General features: G+C 43.7%; 1 protein-coding gene across 1 annotated transcript in view; it reads left to right on the forward strand.

Moving 5' to 3' along the window:
• Window positions 1-3,336: 3,336 nt before the first annotated feature.
• The window catches only part of LOC115472007 (metabotropic glutamate receptor 2-like), a 101,498-nt gene continuing 83,176 nt past the window's right edge, over window positions 3,337-21,658 (forward strand). The window contains exon 1 of the mRNA XM_030206034.1: window positions 3,337-3,606. Coding sequence (XP_030061894.1) covers window positions 3,352-3,606 — 255 coding nt within the window. The 5' untranslated portion in view covers window positions 3,337-3,351. The remainder of the gene's footprint in view (window positions 3,607-21,658) is intronic.

Here is a 21,658-nt window from a genome sequence, read left to right on the forward strand (position 1 = left end):
TATTACACGTAGAGAGGACATCCCAATTCAGAATGTAACAAATGGATGTCCATCTCACATGTTTTTTTAGACAGCATACAGCTTGTTCTAAATTACATGTGAGATGGATGTCCATATACTGGAAACATTCCGCATGAATGTCCAGTTCACAAACTGAAATGTCTAAATTATGAACGAGGCAAAATGAGGGACATAGGCGTCTCTATGGCAGCAGAGGAGCATCCACAGTATAAAATGGCCACAAACATTGCATGTGGAGGAGTAGCTTAATGGTTAAAGAAATTAGCTGAGTGCCACAGCTGAGATCCAGAGGTTGCCAGCTCAAGTCTTACTGCAGCTTTTTGTAATTTCTGGGGGGGGGGGGGGGGGGGGGGGGGAGGGGGGGTTGGGAGCACTAAAATTACCTACTGTGACTTCCTTTATCTCCATTCAGTGGAGAATTGCTCAGCCATAGCACCTGTCTGTAACCTGGACACAATGGTACCAGGTCATAAATACAAAAGTCCATCTGTTTAACTTGGACGTCCCTAACCCTCCTGTAATTTGAGTTGGATGTCCATATTTTAGGCCCTCCCTAGTCCTCCACAAAACATATCCAGACCACGCCCCCTTGCCATATAGATGTACTGCCATGTTAGATGTCTATATCCTACCTTTGTAAAATTGGAATTTGGGCGTCTGTGCAATTTGGATGTCTAAATTCCAGTTTTCAGACACAAAAAACAAGTCTAGAGCTTCTAAAATAAGCACCAGTCAGTGCCATTTCAATTTCCAAGAAGTTTTTAAAATTTACAGTATGAAAAATATCAATGGAAACAAAAAACAGTGGATTTATCCATTCTTACTATAAGAACACAGGGTGGATGACCTAATGATGACCTTGAGGCATCCACTCTGTGGGTTGGGCGAGACAAAATGGGTCACTGTGATGAAAATTGTGCACTGATCTATGAGCCTTTAGATGTTTCCTGTCCTGATATTTGAACCTCTGCTGCCAGGGTCTATCTGTGGAGGGGGCAGAGGAGAAGAAGCAAGGTGATTTCACTGTTTTTTTATACATCATGATAATGATATTTTATTTATTTGGATTTAGTTCATAGTAACTGAAGGAAAGTTACAGCACAGGTAACAGTAGGTAATTCCCTAGCTCCAAAGGGTTTACAATCTAAACTGGAATTGAGGCAATGGAAGGTGAAATGATTTGCCCAAAGATAAAAGCTGCCTTTGAACTCTGGTTTCCCTGCTGCTCCAGACGTTAAGCTACTCTGCCACTCCTTCATAATGAGGGAATATATGACGTGGATGAGATCCCAGGACTTGTAATGAGTGGCATGTCATTTTCCAGAAACAGAGTTACCAGATTTTGCAAGTGACGTGAGAGGACAGTGAAGAGCAGCAATAGGAATGGGGGCAGTTGTGAGGTATGTGAGAACAGCATGGGAGGAGATCCAAACTGACCACATCTTTCTATGAAACTCTGGAATATTCTATTATTATACTTTCATGCAGTTATATGAGCAGAGTGACCAGGTCAATTTTTTTTCCCATAACCAACAGGGCCAGAGCAAGGGTATTAGGCAGCTATATAAACCTTTAGCTTGTGCACCTACCTTCCGCTGGTATAAAACTACCTACTCTGACACAGCATCTCCCTTCCCCCTCTACTCCTACAACCCCAGTAACTCCCCTCTCTCTTCCCTTCAGCATCAGCAATCACCTCTTTCTTTGCCCGCACACCCAGCAACTCTCATTTTCTCCTCACCTCATTGCTCTTGACAGTCTTCCTTCCATATCTTGGAGCCCTAGGGGAACACAATATACACAAACGGGATCAGAGCAACAGAACAACATATATCTTATGTAAAGTCGCAGGCCTCGTGATCACACAAAGAACAATGAACAAGGGCCAATTCAGTGTTTCTAGAACCACAAGGTGTCCTTGTAATGGTCCATTATTCAGTGCACTAAGAATCCATGATAAGAAGGTAATGATGCAGTCAGAGACTGGTCCATAGGTTTCAGTTAGGCTAATGCAGACTTTATGCACACAAACTGGTATGCTTTTTTTTTTTGTTACATTTGTACCCCGCGCTTTCCCATTCATGGCAAGCTCAATGCGGCTTACATATTATATACAGGTACTTATTTGTACCTGGGGCAATGGAGGGTTAAGTGACTTGCCCAGTCATAAGGAGCTGCCTGTGCCTGAGCACTGTCCTCAAAATTGTAGAATGGTGTTGCCTAATCCACTAGCTGGACCTGTTAAATATGAACGTTTTTTACATCAGCTCTTTACCAAAGGGGCTCATTCTGCACCGGTAACACTAATAGGGTGATGATTTACCAGAGCACACACTACAGTGATAATACTGACAGAGAACTGATCTACCAAAACAATGTACTCTGCATCAATAACATTGATAGGACACCGATTTCCCAAAGAACCATCCACTGCAGTGGTGGCAAATGTATTGGAAACAGGATGCTGGACTTGATGGTCCTTTGATATGGCAGTTCTTATATTCATTGTTCTGTAGCCACTTTGCTTTGTCCTGGGATTGAGGTTACCATTTGGTTTCATACTATAACAAAAAGGTACATTCTGTCCTGGTTGTATCTTAGTGCATGCAAAGTTCTGATTTCCATAAGAGCAGCAGGACCGCAACTGCAGGTATGGTAGAGGGTGAAACCTAACCTGGATAGGATTGGCCTGATCCATGTGATGCGGGGCTAGTTGGCAACCTCATAAGGGTTGATATTAGTTCCTAATAGGGAAGTACTAGAGATGGTTGGACATTTTAATTCATCTTATCACATATTTCTCTGTTTCTAGATTTTTCATGTGTGAACAGCATTGGAATGAACTCTTGAGCCACAGTGTCTACGTGATATATCACTGACCTTTGACCTTCAGCACTTATGATGGACCCACTGAAATATCAGTAAATGACCATAGAGAGTCCAGACAAGCGACCCTCCAGTTATTTTGATCTCAGGATTCAGCTGTAGATGGTTGAATGTTATAGAGGGTCCAGGCAAGTGATCCTCCAGTTATTTTGATCTCAGAATTCAGCTGTAGATGGTTGAATGTCACATGTTGCTTGTCTTCAACAGCCCATAGTCCCTTCTGCTGGTGCCATGGCGTTACCTTCTTTCCTGTGGGGATTACTACTTCATGTGATGGCATGTCTGGCTAACCAGCACCCCGGCTACAACATAGTGCCAAAGAAGGAGATCAGTGTTGAAGGGGACCTAGTTATTGGGGGGCTATTCCCTGTCCATGAGAAAGGCAGCACCACTGAAGACTGTGGAAGGATCAATGAGCACCGGGGGATCCAGCGGCTGGAGGCTATGCTCTTTGCATTGGATGAGATCAATAAGAACCAACATATCCTGCCTGGAATCAAACTGGGGGCACACATCCTGGACACCTGCTCCAAGGACACCTATGCCCTGGAGCAGTCTCTGGACTTTGTTCGTGCCTCACTGACAAGGGTAGATGGCTCAGAGCACATCTGTCCTGATGGGTCCTACGCTATCCATGATGAGGTGCCTATGGCTATCACAGGAGTCATTGGAGGGTCATACAGCGATGTCTCCATTCAGGTCTGGAATATTTTACTAAGAATAAAGCAGGGAGGGTATAATGGGGTAAATGAAAATGCATTGAATAAGGAAGTTACATGGTATAAATTAAATGGTACAAGCCTTGGAGTGAGATGATGTAAAATCCAGGTCTGGCCAGAGAAACTGGGAAAAGCAGCATACTAAAACTCTTGAGAGTGGGAACCCAGAGCCAGGGCTTAATGCAGGGGAGCATACTACTAATATTTTACTACTCGGGAGATAAAGCTAATATTTAATGCTTGGGAGTATATTGCTAATATTCTAGCAGTTGAGATAATGTTGATACTTAGGGCCTTATTTACTAAGATGTGCTAGCATTTTTAGCGCATGCTAAACACTAGAGAAACCCATATATTCCTGTGGGGGTCTTTAACATTTAGCATGCGCTAAAACAACGCTAGCATGCCCTTAGCGCTGCTTAGTAAACCGGGCCCTTAATGTAGAGGATGTATACTGCTAATATTCTAGCATTCGGGAGATAAAGCTGATAGTTAATGCTAGGGAGTATACTGTTAATATTATAGCACATGGGAGATAATGCTCATATTTAATTCTGGGGGGTATGCTGCTAATATTCTAGCACTGGGGAGAACGCTGATATTAAATGCAGGGTAGTATAGTTTTAATATTATAGCACTCAGGAGATAAAGCTGATATTTAATGGGGAGATAAAGTTGATATTAAATGCTGGGGGGGGGGGGTATATTGATAATATTATAGCACACAGGAGATAAAGCTGATATTAAATGCTGGGGAGTATATTGATAATAGCACATGGAGATAAAGCTGATAGTTAATGCTGGGGAGTATAATGATAATATTCTAGCACTGGGGAGATAAAGGTGATATTAAATGCTTGGGAGTATATTGATAATGTTATAGCACTGGGGAGATAAAGCTGATATTTAATGCTTGGGAGTATATTGATGATATTATAGCACATGGGAGATAAAGCTGATATTTAATGACTATGAGTATACTGCTAATATTCTAGCACTGGGGAGATAAAGTTGATATTAAATGCTGGGGAGTATATTGATAATGTTATAGCACATGGGAGATAAAGCTGATATTAAATGCTTGGGAGTATATTGAGGATAATATAGCACATGGGAGATAAAGCTGATATTAAATGCTGGGGAGTATATTGATAATATTAAAGCACTGGGGAGATAAAGCTGATATTAAATGCTTAGGAGTATATTGATGATAATATAGCACATGGGAGATAAAGCTGATATTTAATGACGGTGAGTATACTGCTAATATTCTAGCACTGGGGAGATAAAGTTGATATTAAATGCTGGGGAGTATATTGATAATGTTATAGCACATGGGAGATAAAGCTGATATTAAATGCTGGGGAGTATATTGATGATATTTGTTATGATTTGGGTCAGAACCCCTCTCAAACTTACCTCTTTCCTGGGGGTCAGCTTCTTAGCTGGCTTCTGTTTCTTTTGTCTGTCTTTTCTGAGCCGGCTCTGCCTCTCTGTGCTGGCAGCTTCCAGCAGCATGGGGTTAATTGTTTTACTTTACTACAGCTGTGTGGGTGGGCTGAGTTAACTCTATCTCTCTTTGGGTGTACTGGCTTCAAGTGCTTCACGGTGTTGCATTGGTGTGGGTTGGGCCTCTCTGGGCAGTGTGCTTTTGCCTAGGTCTAGGGAGTGTGACATCATCAGGGAGGGCCTTGATAAGGAAGTGGTGTTGTTTCCTTCAGAGCCTTTGCAACAGTGGTGTTTGCTTTAGGTACGGTGGTGCAGTGTGCACTTCTGACTTTGTGTCTAGTTTCCCTGCTTGCTTTTGCTAAGGGCCAGGTTAGTGTTAGTGCAGTGTGCACTGGTGACTGTGTGTTTAGCTTTCCTGCTTTTCCCTTATGGTTCCCCTGCTTTTCCCTCTTGGTTTTGGAAGCATTGCTGTGTGTAGGGCTTTGGAAGCTCTGTTGCTGATAGAAGTACTTCAGGGTTTGGTGTTGTTAGGAACACTGCAGAGTTTGCTGTTAGAAGTACTTCTGGGTTTGTGCTATTGGGAGCATTGCAGTCTTTGCTGTTGGTGTTTGGTGATTTAGAATCACTTTTGGCTTCTGTGTTAGCTTCCCTGCTTTTTCCTTGTGGCTCCCCTGTCTTCCCTTTTAGTGCTAGGAGCTCTTCTGGTTGCTTGCCAGAGTAGTGCTTAGGAAGCACCTTGTTAGTTGTATCTAGCTTTCTAGAGCAGTGCTTAGGTAGCTTGTTAGTTTTGTGTTTAGCTTATTAGTGTAGAGCTCTGCTTGTAGCTTGGTGCTTAGTAGCACCTGTGTTAGCTTTGTGTTTAGTTCCCTGCTCTGTTAGTTTAGGGCTTAGGAAGTCCTTTTGTCAGTTTACTGTTAGGAAGACTCCTGCTGGTTTAGGGCTTGGGAGCACGTAGATCAGTTTAGGTTTAGGAGCACTTCTGTTTCCAGTCCTGGTCCCTATGTCATCCGGATCCAGTAAGTCCTGCTGGCTATTCGAACCCAGGAGCTCAACTCCTGGGGGGCTTAGTAGCTAAGTGCAGGTGAAGCTGTGTGGACCAGTCCGGTGTGCTCCAGTCCGGTGTTCCAGTCCTGTGTCCTCCAGTCCAGTGTTCCAGTCCGGGGGGTTCCAGTCCTGTGTCATCCAGTCCGGGGAATTCCAGTCCAGTGTTCCAGTCCATGTGTTCTGGCTCACTGGGCGATGCCTGCAGTCCCTACCGGTGTCGGTGTGCTTGCCCAGCGTTGGTTGGTGGGTTTTGCCTGCTGCTGTCGCTCCTCGTCAGCAGCCCAAGGGCTCACGTTTGCTCCAGAGCCCAGCCCCGCGGGCTCTGAACCTGAGAACCTGACAATATTATAGCACTGGGGAGATAAAGCTGATATTAAATGCTTGGGAGTATATTGATGATATTCTAGCACTGGGGAGATAAAGTTGATATTAAATGCTGGGTAGTATATTGATAATGTTATAGCACATGGGAGATAAAGCTGATATTAAATGCTGGGGAGTATATTGATAATATTCTAGCACTGCCTCCCAAGATCTGTCACTGTAAAATCTTAGTATCTTGATATATAACCTCAGCACATCAATACACCCTGAAGTCTCTTTATATTTTTGAAATATCCTTTAATGAATAACAAACAGTTTACTCAGAAATCAGAAGAGGTGCTTCATAGCACAGAGCCTTCGTGTTCTGAAAGCTGCCTCAGTAGATGGAATCAGAGACCTGAGGAAGAGGGCAGTTCTACTACTTAAGTAGAAAAGCAGTTCACAGGCAGAGCAGCTCACAGATGGGAGATTGAAAATGCAATATCTCATTGGCAAGATATTTATGAGATAAAAACCAAGTTCTCTCCAGTGAGTCTATGAGGACAAATGCTGACAGATAATAAGATGGAGACAGCCATCAAGTCAGTCAGAGAGAGCAACTGGACAGGAGGGGGTGGGGGGGGGCTCCCTCAAGCCCACAGAACAAGAGGCCAAAAGGACCAATGAGGACAGAGCCAAGTTAGGCTGAGCAAAAAGGCCTAGGCAACAGCACACCACTAATAACAGTTTTCTACCTGTGAACTTCATTTCACATAATGCCTTGCTTATTTAACATTACAGTGACTACATTAAACACATTATAGGAATCTATCCCAACCAGGCAAGGCTGTCAAAGGACAGAACAGGGAGATAAAGTTTGTTTATCTTTCTGCCCTCTTCCAGGTATAAAGGTACTATTTACCTGCAAGCTGGAATGTCCAGCACTCCAGAGGATATGGTCCACCAGGTGGAGAGACAGAAAGACACAGAAGGCTATAATAATAATATGAGAATAATCAGTAATTTGTTTATTACACTTACCAATCAGGAATACAATTAGAATACACAATATAATTAATTCTCATATGAGACAGCAGCCAGAACACAAATGTGAACTATGGAATTAGCTCTCTGGTTGCCTCTCTCCATAATTCTCCTTTTATACTCTTTTCTCTCATAGACTAGTATTGGAAGTACAAAGTCAGCATTTCTCTCATAGGCTAGTATTAGAAGTACAAAATTTGTATTTTTTTTTGTTACATTTGTACCCTGCAGTTTTTCCCACTCATGGCAGGCAATGGAGGGTTAAGTGACTTGCCCAGAGTCACAAGGAGCTGCCTGTGCCGGGAATCGAACTCAGTTCCTCAGGACCAAAGTCCACCACCCTAACCACTAGGCCACTCCTCACCTCAGCATTTCTCTCATATTCCAGCCCATTCTAGCAAATTCTGTCTTCACAGAAGCAAAGTTCTTCATAACATATTTGTTTATAATAAGTAAGGTCAGTAAGGTTATCCTACTTTGCAAAAACCATCTTCCCAGCAACTAAAGTTATGTCTCCTTCATTATCTGCTTCCATGGTATACTGGAGTATACTGCTAATATTCTAGCACAGGGGAGCAGAAACGGAGCCAGGATGAGGCAGGTTGACATAGAAATATAGAAACATGACGGCAGATAAAGGCTAAATGACCCATCCAGTCTGCCCATCCTGTGTAACCCCCAATTCAACCTGTTTCTAAGCGATCCCACATGCTTATCCCATGCCTTTTTAAATTCTGGAACAGTCCAAGACTCCACCACCTCCACCGGGAGGCCATTCCACGCCTCCACCACTCTTTCTGTAAAATAGTACTTCCTTAGGTTACTCCTAAGCCTATTTCCTCTTAACTTTGCATATGCCCCCTCATTCCAGAGCTCTCCTTCATTTGAAAAAGGCTCTCTTCCTGTACATAAATGCCCTTGGAGCGAGAGCGGACTTCCGCCGGCGCCAGTGCACATTTTCAGTGCAAGAGGACGAAAAGAAAATAGGCGCTGGCAGAACTCCATTTGGGGGAGCAGCCGCTCCCCTGGCGCCCCACCTAGCTACGCCACTGCTGGGGAGATAAAGCTGATATTTAATGCTGTTAATGTAGTGATTGGAATGTGTCAGTCTTTGAAAGTTACATCTGTTGTCTTTATGTGTTGCACAGTATAGGGGGACATGCATTACTGTTTCTCTTTGTCTGGTGTTGCACTGTATGCAGAGTCTTGCTTCCTGGGGTTTCAGTTTTAATTTTTGTCTACTTATTTGTATTTTCAATTTGGGGTGACTTGCTCTGTACTTGGCGAGGGTCTCTGTGTGAAAAAAGCATTGAATGATCTGTCCTAATTTGGCTTATTTAGTTTTTCCAATAGGTGTATTGATATTCTACTGCCCAGTGCAATATTTACAATGCTGTATTTTCCTAGGTAGACCTTCACTGTGTGACTCCCTGGATGCTAATGCTATATGATATGGTAGAATTGTCTTACAGATCTTGAGTAAGCTTTGTAGGGTTTTCTATTGATTCACAATATGCCTGGTAATGGGTTTTGGAATTGGCTTTAGCTCACACCTTTATCAGTATTAGGTCAATGTGAGTTACCTACAGGTATAGTAGGTTTTTTTTCCTGACCCTGGAGGAGTCTAAGCTTGTACCCAAGGCAATGAAGAGTTACATGTCTTGTCCAAGTGGCAGTAGGATTTGAACCCTGGCTTCCCTGGTTCTCACATGCTGCTGTAACCATTAGTTACAGCTAAAACAAACATGTTTGGTGGCACATTAATAAACTAAAAGCCAACTGATTGGAAGCCTGGTTGTCATTTGGCAACCTACCCAAAAACATTAATAGGCAAACATCAGGATTTCTGTTACATTGCTCCTGAACACCACTGTTCACAGGAAGATACTGGGATGGGGAACTAGTACTGGGAGTAGAGTGTTACTGTACTTGCCCATACTACTGCAAATGTTATTCTGTTTAATATGTTTTATTATTTTGGTTCAGTTTTTTTTATTTTTTTGTGACATAATTCTCTGGAGTGTGAATATTAATATTGGTAACAGAGGTACTGGGGGGAGGGGGAGGGAGGCAGCTGGTGTAGCTGCACCAGTGAGACACAGTGGAAGGGTCCTTCCCTGCTGTGTTCAAAAGTGACCCACTATCCATTTGCTGCTGACACAGGTGTCATCGTCCCCACCCTAAGGATTTTTACTTCCCCTAACCATCTTTAACCTCCCCAAACAGATCTGAGTCAACAACCATCTATTCATTGACTAATGCCACAGTGTGTGCATCACATCAATTTTCAGAAATACAAACCGGTCCCTCAGAGTCACGCTTAACATCAAGAAAAACAATGTTTAGTGAACTGGAGAGCAAGATTCAACTCCTGCTTTCTTTGTATTATCTGTATTTGAAGCAAGCAACACATAGGGATGCCTACTTTTGTCATGCCGGAATGCTGGCTGGGTTCACATCAGGCTCTGCAACTTAGACTAAATAACTACATTTTCTGCTTAACTTCTGCATATTTACAACCCAAACTTTTACTGACTTCTGCTCAGCCTGTGTTGAGGTACCAGTCCTCAATTTTACTTGGAACTTCTTCCATTTATTTTTGGCTGGAGAAAGGAAATTTTATCTCCCCTAAATAACTCTCCTCATACTCTGAGATTGGATCTGGATCCTTATTTACATCTATCCTTCCTCTGGAACAATAAAGAAAAAGCCTACAGCAACCTGCATCAAATAGACCATCCAAGGATATCAGAACCAGAAACTCTAAAGTTCATACCTGCAATCCATGAGTTTAAAAAATTTTATTTTAACTACATAATCTACTGCTATAACTCTGAATCTTTTAGATTCCTTAAAATGAAAGGAAACCTATGCACTGTCTCCAAGAATTTCACATAGAACTGCTAAGGGCAGCCATTTGTTTCTCTGTTTGATGGAAGACTTTGATCTCACAGGTCTGGTCTGAATTTACAACTTTAAAAGGTATGTTCTTTCAGCTATTAAAGCCTTAACCCTGTATTGCCAACTAGGAAGACTGCTGATCTACAGGGTGTACTCCAAAGAGTGGATTGCAGCGCCACCCAGTGAAATTTTGCCTAATTAGCTTCTGACACAAAAATGTGTCATGAAAGCATCCCAGTGGTGTGTGGGAGAAGGCAAAAGTGCAAGAGGTCAAACACCTAGATAACAGTACATAAAAGATCACCTCATTGTCACACCAAAGCTACCCACAGCTCCCCCAGACCACCCTTGGGAACTATAGGATTGGTGAATGCCAGATCAGCTGCAAAGAAATCCTCGGTGATCCATGATGCCATAAATGAACAGCATCTTGACATCCTAGGAATAAGTGAAACCTGGCTAGATGAAAGTGGGGGTTTACCACTGGCTGAACTATGCCCAACAGGTTTCAACATCCAACATCAACCAAGACCAGGAAGACAGGGTGGAGGGGTAGCAGCAGTACTTTTTTTGTGCCGGTACGCACCGGTACGGCGTACCGGCACCTTTTTCTGAGGTCCGGCAGCTCTCCGACATTCCGTTCTGCCCCCTGCAAGTATTTACCAAAGTCGCAGCATTGAACTGGTGGGTGGCGGTAGTAAAAGCAGGAAGCAGGCAGGCTCGACTCCCTCCTTCGCTTCCCTAACCTCTCTGCGTCCCGCCTTCCTCTGTCATTTCCTTTCTGCGAGGGCAGGTGGGATGGTGAGAGGGCAGGGAAGTGAAGGATGGAGTAGAGCCTGCCTGCTTGCTGCTTTTACTACCGCTGCCCGCCAGTTCGCCGCTGCAACTTCAGTAGAGAGTGGAATGGAAGTGGGACATGGGAGAGGGGAGGGCAGGAGAGAGAGGAGAATCGCTGGAGAGGGGAGGGCAGGGGAGAGAGGAGAATCACTGGACATGGGAGAGGGGAGGGCAGGGGAGACAGGAGAATCGCTGGACATGGATGGGAGGGGGCAGGGAAGAGAGGAGAATCGCTGGACATGGAGAGGGGAGGGCAGGGAAGAGAGAATCGCTGGACATGGATGGGAGGGGTGGGCAGGAAAGAGAGGAGAATCGCTGGACATGGATGGGAGGGGAGTGCAGGGAAGAGAGAATTGCTGGACATGGATGGGAGGGCAGGGAAGAGAGAATCACTGGACATGGATGGGAGGGGAGGGCAGGGGAGAGAGGAGACATGCTGGACATGGATGGAGGGGAGGGAAGAGAGGAAGGAGATGCACATGGATGGGAGGGCAGAGGAGAAATGCTGGAAATGGATGGCGAGGAGAGCAGGAGATAGAGGAGAATTGCTGGACATGGATAGATGGAGGGGTTGGCAGGGAGAGAGGAGAAATGCTGGACTTGGATGGCGAAGGGAGAGAGAATTATTGCTTTATAGGGAGAAAGGAGAAATGCTGGACGTGGATGGAGGGGAGGAGAGAGGAGAAGTACTGGACATGGATGGAGGGGAGGAAAGAAAAAAAGAAGAAGATGCACATGGATGGAGATGAGGGAAAGGGAAGAGAGGAGAAAAACTGCACATGGATGGAGAAAATAGGCAAAAGCTGGATCCATGTTATACCTCCTTCAGTCAATTCTATGGCGGAAGACCCAGCTTTTACTTATGGATGTATGGCAAGAAATGAAGAAGAAAGAAGGAAAGCAAAGAAATAAATGGAAAGGAAGCCCTGGAAACGGAATTAAGGGAACAGATAGAGAGTGGCAGAATCAGAGACTGGGACCAATATGAATAGAAAAACAAAGTCTCCAGACAAAAAAGGTAGAAAAAATCATTTTATTTTCATTTTAGTGTTTGAATCTAATTTGAGAATTTACATCTCCTGTCTTATTTTGCACTGGGTATACTGGAGCTGTAACAGCTTACAGAAATTATTTATAATGAAAAAAAATCACGTTATTTTTTTCTCCTATACTAGTATAATGTTTTCAATGATGTTTGTTTATCTGCGCCATGGCTGGCATAAGGGGTGTGGCTAATGTGGGTGTGGCTATCATAGGGGTGGAGCCATATGTGGTGACCCCGCCCATATTGAGTACCGGCACTTTTTTTTCTACAAAAAAAGCACTGGGTAGCAGTATTGATTTGGGACACAATCAAACTGCGCAGAATATCCATCCCCCAGCTACATGGATCAGAATCTCTTTTAATCCAACTTGAAGAGAAGAAGCCAATCTGGCTACTCATGATTTACAGAGCACCTCGTAACAACACATTATCTGTGCAAGAACTCCTAGACCTGATTACTCAAGTGACCCTGAATTACCCTAGGCTGGTGATCATGGGAGACTTCAATCTACACATGAAAACCACAGATACCACCACAGCTGCCTTTCTGGACACGATGACAGCACTAGGATTTACACAGGTGATCAATTCTCCAACCCACAAAAAGGGTCACATACTAGACCTGGTATTCTACAAAGGGATGGATATCCCAGAATTCTGGGATAACAGTATTAAAATAACACCCCTATCATGGTCAGACCATTTTCTAATTAAATTCTCCCTAAGTGACCACCTGAAACAAATAGCACCTCCCAGAGTTTGGAAGGAGAACAGAGACAAAAAAAGTTGACTGCTGAGAATTTCCTAGAGGCCTTGGACTATCCGCATATAGATGAAAAGACAAAAGTGGCAGAACAAGTTGACATCTGGAATACACACCTAGCCAAGACCTTAGAGAAAACAGCACCACTAAAAAAAGTCTTATGCCCCACTCACAAACGCTCACCTTGGTTTTCTCCAGAACTTCGGATCCTTAAACGCGAAGGACGAAAACTGGAAAGGAGATGGAACAAATCTCACCTGGATGAAGACAGGCTAAACTGCAGGAAGCACATGGCAAAGTACCACCAAGCCTTAACAGCAACCAAAAAACAGTATTTCTCTCAATGCATTGCACAGGCTGCCAATTCAACCAAGCAGCTGTTCAGTATAGTAAACAGCCTACTGCAACCCCCACAACAAAACCAGCCTGCCCAGTCTAAACTGAATTGCAATGATTTTGCTGCATACTTTGCCAACAAAATTAAAAGTCTCCACCAAGATTTACAGGCAATCCCACCCAGTGCCCAACCAGTCAACCAGGGGTGCACAAACTCGCCCCCTCCTAACAGAGACAGATGGAACACTTTTAACCTAATGACAGAGGAGAACCTTGACAAAATCCTAAGAGACCTTCGACCAACTACCTGCTCCCTCGATCCCTGCCTATCAAAGATAGTGCAGCAGGCAAGTATGGGCCTTATAGAAGGTGCCACAAAAATTGTGAACACCTCTCTTTCTAATGGGCAACTACCAACAGCATTAAAAAGGGCAGTAGTTCACCCTCTGCTGAAGAAAAACAACCTTGACCAGGACAAACTTGAAAGTTACAGGCCAGTATCCAACATCCCATTTCTAGGGAAACTCATAGAACAAGCAGTCTGTGTTCAACTTAATGAATGGCTAGAACTGGCTAGATCCATGTCAATCTGGATTCAGACCTGGTTATGGAACAGAAACGGTCCTCGTATCCCTGCTAGATGATCTTCACAGAAACCGAGACAAAGGATTTGCCTCAATGTTAGTACTGCTAGATTTCTCAGCAGCTTTTGACACTGTGGATCATATCTTGCTAGCACGACTGACAGAAAACAGGTATCAATGGAACGGTACTTGTCTGGTTCAGATCCTATCTATCAAACAGGTAACAATCCATAATGATTGGCAGCAACTCATCACCACCATGGACACTGACCTGCGGGGTACCACAAGGATCGATACTGTCACCTATTCTGTTCAATATCTACCTCAAGCCACTAGCTGAGCTGATTCGGTCAATGGACACTCATTTCTAAATCTATGCGGATGATGTGCAGCTACTCATATCCATTGAACCTGACTTACCTACAGCCTTGAATAAACTGATCACTTGTCTAACATCAATTCAAGAATGGGCTAAACACAACAAACTTTGCCTGAACCCAAGTAAAACCGAGCTTCTCTGGGTCCCTAACACAAGTGGATACATACCTGACATCAAAATCCCTTTTGGGAAGTATGAACTCCCCCTCAAATCACAAGTCAGGAACCGTGGAATACAGTTAGATTCAACACTTACTCTGATTCCCTAAATCCAAGCAACCTTCAAGAGCTGCTTCTAATATTTGCGACAGCTACGCTGCCTCTCTCCTTACATCAAGAAGGTAAATCTTATCCCAGTTGTGCATGCCATGGTAACATCAAGACTGGATTACTGCAATGCACTATACAATGGTCTGACTACAAAGGGCCTGCATGAGCTCCAGTTGATTCAGAATGCAGCAGCAAAACTCATAGAAGGTTGCAAGTGACGTGACCACATCACACCATTTTTGCAAAAACTTCATTGGCTACCAGTACAATACAGGGCTAAATTTAAAACTCTGTCTGATCTTCAAGGCCCTGAAATGAAATTGCCCCAAGTATCTGAAGAATAGGATGATCCTCCACACACCGCCAAGGACACTAAGGTCCTCCAAAGGACTTTCACTAACTACACCCTCTCCAAAAGACATTACACGATGTGATACCTGCAAGCGAGCATTCTCCGGAGTAGCCCCCACACTCTGGAATGCATTGCCTGAAAGGCTCCGCTTAACATAAGACTACTACTTCAGGAAGCAGGTGAAAGCTTGCCTCTTCAACCAAGCCTTTAATGGAAGAAGTAACTAACTTGTTAGTCTCACTCACACACACAAGGATTGACTCGGGCTGCACAAACTGCAGCGGGACATGTTTATCCACTCCTACCCTGAGATAATATTTAACCATCTCTCTGACCTCACGTGCAACTTTCTTCAAATCAATCACCTTACTTTCTAATTCTTCCTACTTTCTTACTCATCTGTATGTTACAACTTTGCCTTACCCCTCACTACCAATTATAATGTTCTAGTACATATTGTGTTGTCATTGCAAGTAGTATACCATGCCATACTTTGTATTGTTCGAATATTTTTACTGCTCGAATTGCCCACTGCTCATGTTTGATCTGTTCTTACTGTACACCGCCTTGAGTGAATTCCTTCAAAAAGGTGGTAAATAAATCCTAATAAATAAATAAAATATGGGTATACAGACATAGATGCTCCACTTTCCACTGCAGATGTGATATATCAGCACTATCTTATCTTGCTTCTGTCCATAACAGCTGTCTTTTTTTTATGGAAAATTTAGCCCTTTTCCATTCAGGAAAATAATTTTTATATTATCAGCTATATCAACATGAAGATTCAGCTACTCTTCATACTAACATCTCCCCAGTCAACTTTACTCAGATCCACATGTCCAAATTGCACAACAGACAAATCCACTACCATGCCACATAAATAGGTTCTATTTTTAATCCAGGTCCCCCTTGCCCCCACCATCCACATTAACAATTCACCGTGCTTCGTTCACCCATCCCTCTTAGCACCTTTTCTGTATTTCCCTATCTGCAGACCCAGTAAAGGGAGGGGTGTGCGACTGGCAAACTGCTCCTCCATGTCTAGTCCCAGTCCAAGCTGGGTTGAACGTCCTCCTCATTCTTTCATGCCACATAAATCATTGATTCACACAGGACACTAGTTCTGTGTAGACATCCATTCTTTTCAGCATGCTTTTGGCTCTTTCCAAGTGGTCATTTCTTTCACACTTTGGTTCCTTTTCAGTCTTTCTCCTCATTTGGCTGGTCTTTGTAAACAGAAAAAGTCTAAGTGAGGTTGTTCCAGAGCCAACTCTCCAGTGTCTGCAACTCTTAGGCCTGCTTGCAGGATGATCTGACTCTAAAGCTGTTACCACTGACTAAATTCCAGGCCAAATAGGAAGAGCCACCTATACTAGATATTTTCACTTTTCAGTTTGCTCTGATCTCCTTCAGTTCACTCTGCCTACTGAGAGTAACTGGTGCAATGTTAGCAAATATCTTGATCCCATGACCTTCTTCAATCAAGTCAGCCAAGTCTCTAGGCCTTATTCCCATTTTCTCTTTGATTGCAAACTCATAAATGCAGACCTTGATATCAGGGGGTAGATTGTTTAATAAGTCAGCAGACCTATGCACTCTTTCAATTTTAATTTCTGTCTCTACCATCACAATATCTCCTCCTTTCAACCTATATTTATTTATTTCATTATTTAGCAGTCCTCCTGACAGTGCCCAGAACGGTTTACAGAATTACATTCATAAAAACAGTATAACATCTAACTAAATTAAATAATCCAAAATGAGGGAGGAACCTTGCTCTACAACCAGGTTATAAAATAAGAGTAGGCTCAAGAGATGCCGAAAGTACAGCTTTACACACATACACAGCCACCAACATTGAATCCACTTAGGATTAGATTCTATGTATCGCGAGCTATTCTCTTCCTTTTCCACTGCTTCTTCTGGAGGATCCCAGTTGGTTTCTTCTAGGTCAAATGTCACAGGGTCCACTGCCGTATTCCTGCTATCTTGGTGCATAGCAGAGACTATTCTTCCAGATCTACTGTATCTTGTAGTCATATCATTCAGGATGGACTGGCTTGCTAAATTAGCTCAAATAATTAACATCACTCCACCAGAATCTGGCAGATTCTTTACCATCTGTAATCTTGCGGAGAGAATGCAAATTCACCTCTAATGCCTGGTGCTTATACAGGATTATTGTCAGGGCTAGCAGGAAGCCAATTTGAACTCTGTTGGCTGCGGCTGGGCTGGTGCCTGGGGTTTCCTGCACAAACCCACCTAAGGGACATGAAGTATATCTCCCCCTGCTTTTGTGCTGCTTTCTTGCTGGTTATCACATGGGATTACATTGTGCTGCCTTGCTTCTCTCATCTTGCTCCATATCCTGCCTTATCCATATCTCTTTTACATCATTGCATTCATGTAAGCCTTCTCTCTTGTTTTGGAGTCTGATTTATGACAGTTGCAAAGGGTGACTACTGCTTACCTTACTTGTTGCAGCAGCAAAGGTTTAAACTTGCCTGTTTCACCAAGATTAAGTCTTTTTAAAACTAAACTTTGAACTGCACTGTAGTTTGTACTCTTCTGCTAATCTGCAAGGGGACCTCCTCCCAGTGGCTCTGGATATCAATGCGGGGGTCCCTGAAAATTAGCCAGGAGTCCTTCAGTTGATTAGCTATCTTTGCGAATGTACACTCCTGTCATTTTTTCCTTTACACATGGAATTTCAATCCATAGGGATTCTAAGATGTGTTTTGTTTCCTGCAGAATTTTCAATTTATTTGATTCAAAGCCCTCCTTATCATACAAAGCTACCCTACCATCAGTTCGATCCACCCTATCACTACGATATAATTTGTGCCCTGGTATGACAGTGTCCAACTGGCTATCCTTCTTCCACCAGGTCTGTTATATCTAATTTTTCATTTAGTACAATATATTCTAACTCTCCCATCTTATTTCTTAGGCTTCTGGCATTCGCATATAAACATTTCAACTATGTTTGTTCCTATTTACATCTTGTTTATTAGTACACAGTGTTAATTTGCAATCTTTTGTCTGATTTTTACTTAAGGTCACCTGATCTACTATGGTCTCTTTTGCAACCTCGCTATCGGGATACCTTATCTTCACTGTTTTGGTGATATCTTTGAAAGATACTTTGTTCTGAACCATGCGTTTTTGAATGACAATCAGTCTTCCCCCAGGTTCTAGTTTAAAAGCTGCTCTATCTTCTTTTTAAATGCTGATGCCACCCAATTTCAGCTCAGGCCCGCCTACCCAGCTGATCTCTCCAGACTGGCAGCAGCGGCAAACTGGCGGGCGGCGGCAATAAAAGCATAAAGCAGCGAAGCTCTTCGATTCCGTCCTTCGCTTTCCGTTTCCTGCCCTCTCAGCGTCCCACCTTCCTTTGATGTCATTTCCTTTCGGGCGGGACGCTGAGAGGGCAGGAAACGGAAAGCGAAGGGTGGAATCGAAGAGCTTTGCTGCTTTATGCTTTTATTGCCGACGCCCGCCAGTTCGCCGCTGCGACTACAGAAGGAAGCCATTGATTTATAATCTCTGTTACTACTCCCCTGCGCAGCCGTCGCCATTCACTTAAAGCACAGCAAGCAAACCAGTGAGCTGCTGTGCTGCCTGCATCCACGTTGTCTTCTTTATTCAGCAGAGGGTGGTGAGCAGAGGGAAGGATGGGACTGGGAGGGGTAGTGAGCTGAGGGAAGGAGCAGAAGATGGATGGGACTGGGAGGGTTGGTGAGCAGAGGGAAGGATGGGACTGGGAGGGGGTGGTGAGCAGAAGGAAGGAGCAGGAGATAGATGGGACTGGGAGGGGTGGTAAGTACAGAGTATGGAGAATGGGGGACTAATGAAGTGGGTGAAAGATGGGGGAGGAATTTAGGAGACTGGGTAAGGGAGAGACAGAGGGGGGAATGGGAGTGCTGGAGAGGGAATGAGAGGGAGATGGTCAAAGGGGAGAGAGGAGCATCGATGGACATGGATGGGAGGACAAGGACCAGGGAGAGAGGAGAAATTGCTGGACATGGATGGATGGATGGAGGGGCAGGGGAGAGAGGAGAATTGCTGGATATGGATGGATAGATGAATGGAGGGCAGGGGAGTTGCTGGACATGGGTGGATAGAGGGGAGGGCAGGGGAGAGGAGAGTTGTTGGACATAGGTGGATGGAGGGGAGGGTAGAAGAGAGTTGCTGGACATGGATGGAAGGAAGGGCAGTGGAGAGAGGATGGTTGCTGGACATGGGTGGATGGAGGGGAGGGCAGGGAGAGAATTGTTGGACATGGATGAAGGGGAAGGAAGGGAAGACAGGAAGGAGATGCACATGGTTGGAGGGGAGAAAGAAGAAATTCTGGACATGGATGGAGGGGAGGGAAGACAGAGGAAGGAGATGCACATGGATGGAGGGAAAGGGAGAGAGAAGAAATGCTGACATGGATGGAGGGGAGGGAAGAGAGAGGAAGGATATATGAGGGAAAAGGAAGAGAGGAGAAAAACAGCTCATGGATGGAGAAAATAGGCAGAAGCTGGATCCACTGGACAGTCAAGTCTGCGGAGGACCCAGCTTTTACTTACAGATGTAGGGCAAGAAATGAAGAAGAAAGGCAGAAAGTAAAGAAATAAATGGAAAGGAAGGCCTGGAAACGGAGTTAAGAGGACAGATAGCAGCAGAATCAGATACTGGACCAGCGTGATCAGAAAAACAAAGTCACCAGACAACAAAGGTAGAAAAAAATCATTTTATTTTCATTATAGTGTTTGGAATATGTCCACTTTGAGAATCAGGTGCTCAACATTAAAAGTTTATATTTATTTATTTACTTACTTATGGCATATTATCCCACATTAAACATGAATTAGATTGGAACCTGGGATCATTTAATTTTTTTTTTCCTGGAGAGAGTAATGCATTGCCTCCCCCCCCCAGGCTCTCTCCCCGACTATAGCCAGCTCTGCAATTTTGAGGGGGGGGGGCGCAGAGGTGGACTGGGGAGAGAGCCTGTTGTTAAACATTTACCAGCAAACCACTGTCTAGTGCCCACCCATCCAACCTGTTGGCCCACCCAAAAATTGACTTCTGGCTACGCCACTGCTTTCTACATAAAAGCCTAAATTTAGCTTCCAGAACCTCTCTCCCACATTTTACTATGTCATTGGTACCCACATGTACCGAGACAGCTGGCTCCTCCCCAGCACTATCTAAAATCCTATCTAGGTGACGCGTGAGGTTTGCCACCTTCGCACCAGGCAGGCAAGTGACCAGGCGATACTCAAGTCCACCAGCCACCCAGCTATCTACATGCCTAATAATTCAATCACCAACTACAACAGCAGTCCTAACCCTTCCCTCCTGGGCAGTAGCTCCTGGAGACAGATCCTCGGTGCTAAAGGATGTTGCATCTCCTGGTGTGCTGGTCCTGGCTCCATGATTACTTCTAGTTAGAAGACCTCCCTCCTCCAAGGTAGTACAGGGGCTGCCATATTGGAGGTGGGACTTCTCTACAATGTCCCTGTAGGCCTCCTCTATGTACCTCTCTGTCTCCCTCAGCTCCTCCAAGTCTGCTACTCTAGTCTCTTTGCATCAAGCACACACTTATGACCTCTCACCAACTGGGAGATAATCATTCATGTGACACTCAATGTAAAAGACTGGATAGCACCCCTCTCACTGCTGGACTACTGTCTGCATCTTAGTATTATAGAGTTATATAATTAACATAGTAGATGACGGCAGAAAAAGACCTGCACGGTCCATCCAGTCTGCCCAACAAGATAACTCATATGTGCTACTTTTTTTGTATACCTTACCTTGATTTGTATCTGTCTTTTTCAGGGCACAGATCATATAAGTCTGCACTAACCCCGCCTCCCAACCACCAGCCCTGCCTCTGCCATCCAATCTCCGCTAAGGTACTAGGGATATCAGATGAATATGAAGAGCCTTAAGATTGGTGTAATTTATTTAGTGTTTGCTTCTCAGAAACTAATTAAACAATTAATACTCTAAAGATAACTCCCTTCTTGTTGTCCTAATTAGAATAAATTACTTTAAATGAAAAGTTGAGCTGGGGTGGGTGCAAATTTGTGAGGGTGGGTGAGAATGAGGACTGAACTAGTTTCTACTGTACCTTTTAGAGACTATCAATGCTGTGGCAGAAAATTTAAGTTTTAAATAGGAAAAGGGTATGGAGACTAGCTAATAAAGTTTGCTTCTTCTTTTTTATTAATTCTGTGTTTATCAATATCCTACAATTCCTCTTTTAAACCCAATCTTTGTTACCAAGCACAGTATAAAATAATGTCACTTACCCACAGAAATGTCCTCTCCTCTCAGAACGTCTCAGAAATAAAGTGGGACCTTTCCTCTCTATATAGTTTGGATTCTAAGGAGACTGTTTCAAACAAACCCTTTGAAGCTAGCCCAATAATAAAGTTGTTCTTAATAACATATGCAAATATTCTATTTCGTCACACCTTAATTAGCACCTAATTTAGGCCAGTAGCAGTGCTACCTCTCTGGCAGGCAAGAACAAAAAATAATTTTCTTTTAGGACAGTTTAAGCACCTATATCTAAACTACCAAATGATAAAATTATATGAGCATAGCTTTTCACACATTTTTCAAGAGACATCATCAAGATGAAGAGAAACCATTGGCACATAATATACAAAACATATAGAACATTTTGCCAACAAAGATTGATTACTTGCACATAAAAGAGGT

The sequence above is a fragment of the Microcaecilia unicolor genome, chromosome 6 (assembly GCF_901765095.1).
Source record: "Microcaecilia unicolor chromosome 6, aMicUni1.1, whole genome shotgun sequence".
NCBI lineage: Eukaryota > Metazoa > Chordata > Amphibia > Gymnophiona > Siphonopidae > Microcaecilia > Microcaecilia unicolor.